Consider the following 10,000-nt stretch of genomic DNA (forward strand, 5'->3'; position numbering starts at 1 on the left):
ATCAAGTGACCATTATTTGATAGTCAGAATGTCAAATTTCAGCTCAGATCATCAGTATCAATAAACCAGCCAAATTTGACCTGATAACCTCCATTTTTCACGGAGTTACAAGGTAATTTATGAATCAGCCTCTATTCTATACTGGCTTTGCCATAAAAATAATGCAAGCTTTGAGGATGTATATATTCTTTGTTTCACCAGAATTTTGTCATGCATGGTGTCATGCATGGTGTCAGGTATGGCCTCATTTCTTCAGGGAGTTAAATGATTTGCCGTTACAAGTTATTGAAATTCAAATATAAGCCATAGGAAAACTAGGTATAAGGTTACAGATAAACGTGTATATAGAGATATACCAACAGTGAATTAGAAAACAGTGTTGTTATGGCATGTGAGGGCTCCTCGGCACAGTGACAAATGAGTCTACCCGTTCCCGCGAAAATCAATTGTTATGTCCCCGAAAAGAACATGACAGAAGCAGTCACGCTTTACATGGCTTCTTCTGATTGGTTAAAATTGGCGGTCTTTTGTTTGTTTTCCGCGCAAAATTTATCTAAAGACAAAATCCATTTGCGACTGTGCTGGGACCAGACCGTAAAGTGATAGATCAACACTCTTATCTAATTCACTCTTGCATATATGTATAGGGTTTCATATAATTAATATTGACCCTCATATCTATATAAACACATTTATCTGTAATCTTATACCTAGTTTTCTCGAGGCTTATATTTGAATTTCAAAAAATTGTAACAGCAAATCGGTTAACTCCCTGTAGAAGGCAGGCCATGCCTGACGAAATATTGGTAGAACAAAAAATATATTATATTCTAAAAGCCCCCCAACCAGCCTTGCACTATTATTTTGTTTTTAGGCTACAAATAATTTGGACGTTTAAACGTGAGCAAGTTGCAAGCTTGGGACCCAAACTTTTCATGTTTTCTAGACCCCAAACAACACTTCTACACTGGTGCCGTGCTTTTAGCACAAACTACCCACAGGAGTACATTTGCTCCCAGACTATAACCTATCTTGGCCATTTACTCTTAATTTTTCTACAAATATAATACTTCATATAAATAATGCATTAATTAAACTGTTGCATTTGATGTCAATTTCACCATATTTAAAATGTTATAATGCATACAATTCCCTCCCTCCTCATGAAAAATCCCTTTTTCACTAATCTAGAGAACACTATATTTGGGGGCCTGCTTCACCTCAGGGGAGGGGAAGACAAAGGAAAGACTGAGATAATTTAATACAATGAATAGAATATTGAACGTGGTATTTTGATTTCTTTTGTTCGTTTAACATTTCAACATTGTGGCTGACACATGTATAAAACAGATTGTTATATACCTAGAATTTCACTCAACCAAACTAGCCCTGTGATTGGCTGATTCTTGGTCACGTGCCCCAGATCAAATTCAAATGTATCGCGACCGGGATATAATTCCGCAGTTGTTGCCCGCCCCGGATGTTTTGCTGCGATTGTTGACGGAAAAGTCTAAATATATAACAAAGAACCAGAAACCCATAAGGGTTGAAACGTGTAACGCGCGTTCAGAGCGTCCGAATATTCAGCGCGAACTGATCGGTTGAACGTTTCAGTGCTAAGTACCATATTTGGAAACCCCTCGCTCTTTTTGTTCCAAATATGGTACTTAGGAAATTGGAATATTCAGAAGCTTGTTTCCCAGCGCACAAGTGGCCGTTACACGTTTCAACCCTTATGGGTTTCTGAAAGAACTTAATGTCTCGTCCCTTAGGAAACTAGTTCGTTTTGTTTTCCCTCGAGTCCTAATTAATGTTTTCACGCCTGTTTTCTTGTAGTCGACTCTGCAAGGTTTTTTTTGTCTCTTGTTAAATCGTTGTTTTATAGTCACTACTGATTTTATCCCTGTTCTTGGACACTTCCTAAAAGTGGCTCCAAGGATAGCCAAGCTACCCTATGAAGAGGTCTATTTCCGTGGGAGTGTCAACGTGATGTCCCCACGATTAATGACACATCCCCCTTTACCTTTTTCAAAATCGTACGTTTACTTAATGCCGAGTATTTATCAATAATTCTAGCGAGAAGCAACAACTAAAACCTTCCCGAAACTTCAAATATTAATTTTTATAGAAATTGAAACTTAACGTGAAGAATTGAATGATCAAGTTTCGAAGTGTACTTAATTTTGGAGAGAATTGCTTAGTTGTCTTTTCGTAAAATAACTGCATCTATCAAAGAATAAAACACTAAATCGTGATAAAATGGCCACCCCTCCACCCCTCATGATCTCTCCCTCTCTCTCTCTCTTTGTCGGAAAGAGGGCGTTTTCTAGGGTTTCTGCGTAGCCGCGTAGCCACCTTCACCCTATACATGACTGCGTAGCCACGTAGCCACACTTTTCAAGATCACTTTTGGAGTGGCGGGGTATTCAGCAGTTAAACCGCAAAGGTACTTGACAGGGTATTCGAATTCACCAGTTAAGCTCAATTAAATTTCTACGTGAAGATCTCATCGCCTTCGAATAAAAAGAGAGAAAAAAGAAAAAAAAAACATTTTGCAATTGCGCAAAAATTTGCTGGAAACAGGCTTGTATTTCAGTTGCATGTGGCCACTGAAATAATAAAATCTTTTGCTGTTTTAAAACTTGCGCGCTGGATTTTTTTTATCATTTAACTAATCAAGCTTTAAAAAATCAAGCGATTTCAGGAAGCGAAGGTGATGGCTACGTGTCTGTATTCTGCAAATGCAGTTGAACTCCGTCATCCACATGAAATATCGATCTTTCACATTCATTATCGGTTGTCCTGAAGCACCAGAGCTGAAGTTTATCGATGAAACCATCTTATCATCTAGGCCAGAAACTTCAATGGGTGGATTTCTGTTTTCCTGGGAAAAGTCAACAGAGCGACGTGGTATTGAAATAGTGACACAGGGAGAGGCTGAGGAAAGGACTAGCGAACGAATTCCACAAAATACACGAAAGTGGACGGATTGACAAACTAGAGTATGGGACGAATGGAAACGAAGAGCATATGAGATTAATAAAGGGCATATAAGGAACGAGGGCATCTTTGTTCCACGTTTCAGGATATCACACCGAAGGAGATAGGAATGCATGCCTTCAGGAGATGTAGGCCACGTTGATTAAACAAAACAGTTAAAGCTTATAAGAACTTATTGACTCATAATGGCAGATAACATCCCCTAGTTGATTATTTTCTTAGTTCACTCTTTGTATAATCTCAAATGAATTCCTTCTTAAGAAATTTTTCGCCGGTAAAAAGGGACCCTCGACAATTTACCTCGACACTCCGAAAAAAAAAACCCTCGCCCCCTCGAATGCCACCCTCGAATGCTACCCTCGACTCTCGATTCTCGACAAAAAGGCAGACTCAGATAATTTGAAAATGACAGTGTAGGCGCAGTTTATGACTGGGTATCGACGATTTAAGAAAAGTTTTTTTGACTTGAACTAGGAAAGACTTTGAACCTTATATCAATTTGTGAACGGACAAAGAATTTGAAGAATTTGATTTTAACAAGGCTGTCAATGATCTTTGTATTAAATACTAAAACCATGCAGCTCATGCTTAATCTGTCGGCTATAGGCAATAATGCTTGGTGTATTTGTCTTTAAATTCTTACTTTTTGAAATAAAATGGATGAATTTTTACGCATAGCAATTCCAAATCGAGAATGCGGTCAGGTGAACAGCAAGTGGCATGCGGAAATTATTAACTTCCGTTACTCTACCGGACAAAGGTCATAAATTTGCTCTCGAAACCTCTGCTGCATTGCTGAAATATTTGTTTGCGGATTTTACCCAGAACAGTAAACAGACATTCGTAACCAAAGTTTATCGATGCCGGTTATTGAAACCAGCCTGGATAAGTACACCCGTAACAAGGGTTTCGAGAATACTTATACAACCATGTGACCATAACAGTGACGTCATAATGAGCAAAATAAGGATTACGTCACTATTTGTTTGATGATTGATTCTCTGCATGGAAAATACATTTCGGCACAGGCGAGCGTGTGAGACGATCTCTAGCAAAAAGCGGTCACGTTTTGTGTCTCTAAAGGCGTCAATAAAGGTTTAATCGCTGAGGACGAAAGATTGATGTAGGTCTTGCCAAACGATCTAAAGTTTTGGCAAAAGTTCCTGGACTCGTGCGACCGAAAGAAAATTCTGCTGAGGTAAACATAATGTCAATTTCACGTGTTATTTTTTTTTTTTATCTATTTTGGTTTTAAATCACTTTAGCTTTGATCCTTATAAAAGTTTAAAATAATATATACTGATCTACTAAGGCCTGTGAGAGAACGATAAAAACGACACATTTTGCGAACTTTGGGTCTTGTTTGCAGGATTGAATTGATATCCTGATTCTTGTCTTTGGATTTGTTCGTTATTTTCCTGAAGATGAAGCCATCCATTTGGCAGGTAATTTACTTCTTAAGTGTAATATAGTACGTATACATTACGTCAAAATGTAAAGGTTTATACTTCATAATAAGCTCCATAATACACGGACGGTAGGCGAGCTGGCGCATCCAACCATTATGGCCCGACTCGTCATATAAATGTCTTTTCGGTTTCCTACTCTCCTCAAAAATCAGTGTTTGATCTGATTTGAGTTAAACACATTTGGTTTCTATGCGGAGTGCCCTAAATTAGTGCCCTAGCGCTGGAAGACTAACACTTACATAAAGTTTATTATTAAGGCCGGTTTAATACACGGTACGATTTGGCGGCCGGTTTTGTCGGGGCGATAAATCGTACCGTGTAAATTGTGTAAAACGTGTGATTTTTCCTCAAATATCTTCCCGTTGTCCTTTTAGTATTCGCCATTGTGAAAGCTTTAATTTTTGAAGTATTTATGTCTATTACCCCACTCGCCCACCCATAGTTAATCGCTACTATTTGCGTCCATCCTTGAAGCGTGACGAATTCTGAAATTTTGAAATTGACAACGTTTGAATTGACCTTGACATTGCACAATGTTTTGTTTTCGCTTCGCACGGGTTCACAAATTGGTTATCTTTTAGTTAAAAGGTATGCTTTGTGCACCGTCAAGGCCAAAAATACATACCAAATCCTGAAAAAAAAAACACTTGTCGTGTCTCCACGCATTTACATTAACTATGGCCTACCCTTTGCCTGACATGGCGGTTTCTCTCGGCACTGCCGCAGATATTTTGAATCGGACCGATTGCCATTTCCATGAATCGGTCGTCCATCGGCTGTCAAAAGACACGCAAGATTTGAGCTCCGACGCCGTCGGGCCGACAAATCGTACCGTGTAAACCGGCCTTTACGTTCATCAATGCCATTTGAAGTTCGTCGCTTTCAGTTATTTTAAACCCCAAAATTAGGGAGCTTACGAAACGAGGACGACGACGGCTTCGAGGACTTCATTGAAAAATACGAGTTAATTCGCGTTATTCATATCACTACGAAACTATTTCATGTCGTTTCGCGTTAAAAATGTGTAGTAACTGTTGACGAATTAAACTGGTATGAGTGGGTTGGAAGCGTAGAGAGAGAACTGAAAATTCATCGTCATGTGCTAAAGTCCTCCACAGAACCTTGAATTTGGTCATTTCACGTCGTCATTCAGGAGATGACGGCAAAGAAATGTACCAAAATGTAAAACGCACGTGCAGAGCGTGCAGAGCCATTGTTTTTGCTCACTAAACCTATTGTTTTGTAGCGTCGTCGTTGCCGTCGGCGTCGTCGTTTCTTAAGCTCCCTAATTGACATATCTGAGACTTCTCCATCCTTACTTCAAATTCTCGTCCGATGGTCGTCTTCTTTTTACTTAGCTAGTGCGTATGTAACGCTTGTAAAATAGGTAACCTGATTGTACAGTGAGCTATAGTTGAGAGAAATCGTAAAGCTTTAAAATAATTGTGGAAAAGGTCTAATTTTGGGAGATGTCTCATATACCGGGCGCTGAAATCGTTAATCATTTTAAAAGCTTGTCAATTTTTCTTATAGTTGTAAAAAATGAAAGGGAAAATTGTGATCATTTCATAACAGTAATGGTGCGACTAATGTGTTATGAAAATAATGTCTTTGTATTTTCCACATCATTAAGTCTTCAGTGGTGATTAATATCCACCTTCAATCAAATGTTAATTAAGCTAAAGCACATCATAAATAACAATAGAGGTGTTTACAAGAAACTATCTGTTTTACATGAACATTTTTCATGAAAAGGACCCCCATCAATTCAGAAAGGTATCACATTGATCAGATACTTTTAAACATCCATTTAAAGAGCCATTTGAAGCAGATACACAATGGCCAAATAACCAATTTATTGGCTGTCATGCCTGTAATGCTTTAATGATAATGATAATGATAATGTATGCATTCATTGCAGCTAAGCATTGAGCTTCCATGAAGTCGACTTTATTATTTCTCCTTCTTCCTCATTCCTGCCATGTTTACCGGTATATTGATTTTAAAAACTCTTGTCATTATTACCCAGGAGGCTCTAACACGCAGCCTGTACATCAAAATCGCAGTAACTAATTCAACCCTGACATGCATGGTGATGTAAAGAAAAATACTATATACAACACATAGTTTTCTATCACTGGAAACAAAGAAGATAACATCTTCACAGTAAGACAGCAGATGCAACGTATTTGCTTTAAGTAACAACAAAACTTGTAATGTTTGTGTTCTAGGTGGGAATACTGGTGACCCAAATCATGTTTTCTGGAATGCATTTCAGTACTGCAGCCTCAAAAGAGTGTGGAGCATTACAATATGAAATGTATGACCCAAAAAACCCAAAGAGGACAGTCAAGTGTGAAGATTGCCCAGATTGTCCTCCAGGCTGGGGCGTCCCTAAGCAATGTGGGAGCAGAATTCCAAATGGAACATCAATAAAATGCAAGCGATGTGAAATCAACAAGACGTTTTCCAAAACGAATGACTCGTCAATGTGCAATCTTTGCAATGAGTGCCATAAGAAGATTGTGCTTCAACAATGCACCCTAACTGAAGACCGCAAGTGTGGGGGATGCCCTAAAAAACACTTCTTGGAGCCGCACATTAATGATTGTATGGAATGCTTCTTTTGCTGTCCCAACATCCCAGAAAATCCACGAATGGAACAATGTGAAGCTCTTGGCATACCGAGAAACGAATGGTGTGAAGCTACGAAAGAAAACAGATTATGCAAACAAAATTTATCACACCTTAATGACACAAATATTACTGGTATTATCAGGCCTACAACCAAATCTACAACAAGGACAGAATGGAAGTCAAATAACGCTGGCTCTAAAGTCACACCAGGTTTCATTTATAGTACTCCTAACTCTAGAAGTTACACAACAGCTAATTATGCCAACAAAACTGGAAATAATAATTCCTCGAAACATGCAATCATTACCATATCCACATGTGCAGTGGCACTTTTGATTGTTGGTGTCATTGTCTACAAAACGTGTAGTCAAAGACATTCAGGTCCTAAACACAAGAATCAGGAATATGACAAGGTGGAGCAAGGTATGTTTGTTGTCTTCCTATTACAGCACCAAAAAATGGCTCATTCTTTTTATACATTACTAAAATCATTTTTCTTTATGGTTTCCATAAAAAAGTCATCATTGTGTAATAACATGGGGGGCAAAGAAGTTTAACCTTTTCAGACCCAAGGGATTCCCCATTGAAGCATAAAATCGTCTAGCGTTAGGCAGAGTAAGTAATAAGTCTCAGTGGCCTTGCAGAAGTGAAAGGGCGGTTGCGGAGAAAAGTTTCATTTCACTCATGATCAAACAATTAAGAGATGTTTATTATTATTCATCATGGACACCATTACCAATATTTTGTTGTCAAAAAGTTGACACATATAGCACCTAGAATTTGTCACAACTTTTATTGAACCAAATTATCAATAGCAATGATTACAAAAATGAAACAGAGAAAAACAATAATTTACAATATATCCTCATCAAGTATTTTAACGTGTACCATCATAACAACCAGGCAACCAGACTTTGCAAAGTAATTGTATGCAAATTGCAAAATGTGTGGCTGATAAACCAGAGGACTCTATTTAAATATTCAAAACTAAATAAAAACAAAATGCCCTGAAGAATGGTCCCATTGGATAATGACAATTTCCTTGTTTGTTGTTTCCAAAATATAATGCCATTGACATAACAGAAGTAAATTTTAAAATACAACAAAGAACACAAAGTGTAGGAAATCAGTGAAAGCTGGTGGTAACCAATCCAAGCAATAACCCAGCCACAAGAGGCATAACTTTAGTGACAAATACATCATATGACCACAGGCTGACAACCCTAAGGATACGAGAGCACATGACACCACATAATTTGAGACAGTTAAACCAGACAATTCAACTGAACGAGGAAAATGTTTCATAAAAACTTCAAATTGCAACATTTCTTCACAAAAATCTATGTTATGGACAGCCAGGTAAATAAATTTTTCTGTGTTGTCCTGAGTGATTTGATGGGTTTTTGGGACGCTTTGATTTCCCCTTCAGATCTGACGTGTCGTCACATACAATAAAAATAGACAAGGCTTGCAACTTCCACAACCGCTCACGGCCAAGGGCCTCCAGAATTTAGTGGAATCTCTCCCACTTCCAAAGATCGCCCGCCTCCCATTATTTTTTTCTAAATTTAAAAAATCAAGCAGAATTTTGAAGTTGCAGAGCCGTGCAATAAATGCAATGATTTTTGGCACAATGCTAGCAAAATTATTGACTTCTCACGTGCCCGAAGCTGGGAGGCAAGGAACCTTTAGAAGTGGGAGAAATTCGGCTAAATTCTAGAGGCACTCAGCCAAGAGTGGTTGTGGAAGCTGCACGCCTTGTCATTTTTATTGTATATGACAACCCATCAGATCTGATGGGGAAATCAAAGCGTCCCAAACACCCATCAAATCAACGTTTGTAAAGAAATGTCGCCATTTCAAGTTTTTATGTACAGTTTCCTTGATCAGTTGAATCAGCCATTATAACTGTCCCAAATAACATGACGTCATGCACTCTCCCATCCGCAGGGTTGTCTGCTTGTGATATGACTAAAAAATTGTCACCATTATTATGGTTTGCTTAATCGCATCCCACAAAGTAGCAATAAGTAAGGAATTAAGAAGTATGCAATAACCATATAACAAGTCTAAACTTCACCAAGAAACTAAATAATAAAAAAATAAAATAAAATCTAATAATTAAGAACAACTCAAAAAATGGATCAATTACACACAACCAACAATATCTTGCTTGAATCACAGAAAAAATAGAAACTAAAACTAAATTTAAACTTGTCAACCATTGACCAGCAGTCCAGTTCATTCTTAAAATTTATGCTTGTACCAGTAAAATAGATTGACTGTGCTCTTTCTCTCTGTTAATTAAAAGAGGAAATAACATGCCATTTTAGTCAGTTTTCATATTATAAATTAGCTTGCAAGCTGGTTTTTTTGGGAACATAAAAAATACCATTTATGCCTGAAAAAATCCTCAGCCTGTTTAACACTTCACATGTCACAAATTTGCAAACTTACTGCTGCCTGTGTGCATTCGTGTAAATTTTAGAACTCACACTTGTTCTTGGATCTGATTGATTTTAACGAATTGCTTCTGTCAAATGCTGTTGTATAAATTATGTAGTAATTTTGCAAGCATGAATACCATGTACTTGCACAACAATGCCAACAAGAAATAAGTACTGCAGTTGATAAATAATTATGATGTTACTAAAACCAGTAATAATATTAATCTTGAAACAAATCTTAGGCAAACCAAGGTTGTGATGCTTCTTTTTGTGCCTTTTATCCATAGTTTAGGTGCTTGAACTTTCAAAGGTTTAATAAAAATTTAAAACCATTATACAAAGTAAAACACTTTTTGAAATACATTTCATTACAAAAATTAGCGATATTACACAAGGCCTTGAAGTCATCTTGACTTCATTTTCAAGTGATAAAAGTAATGGTTGTTT

At 37.6% G+C, this 10,000-nt stretch overlaps 1 protein-coding gene across 1 annotated transcript in view; it reads left to right on the plus strand.

Moving 5' to 3' along the window:
• Window positions 1-3,841: 3,841 nt before the first annotated feature.
• Window positions 3,842-10,000, plus strand: part of LOC138037192 (uncharacterized) — a 16,936-nt gene continuing 10,777 nt past the window's right edge. The window contains exons 1-3 of the mRNA XM_068883173.1: window positions 3,842-4,198; window positions 4,370-4,445; window positions 6,701-7,529. Coding sequence (XP_068739274.1) covers window positions 4,425-4,445; window positions 6,701-7,529 — 850 coding nt within the window. The 5' untranslated portion in view covers window positions 3,842-4,198; window positions 4,370-4,424. The remainder of the gene's footprint in view (window positions 4,199-4,369; window positions 4,446-6,700; window positions 7,530-10,000) is intronic.

This window comes from Montipora capricornis, chromosome 2 (genome assembly GCF_036669925.1).
Source record: "Montipora capricornis isolate CH-2021 chromosome 2, ASM3666992v2, whole genome shotgun sequence".
NCBI lineage: Eukaryota > Metazoa > Cnidaria > Anthozoa > Scleractinia > Acroporidae > Montipora > Montipora capricornis.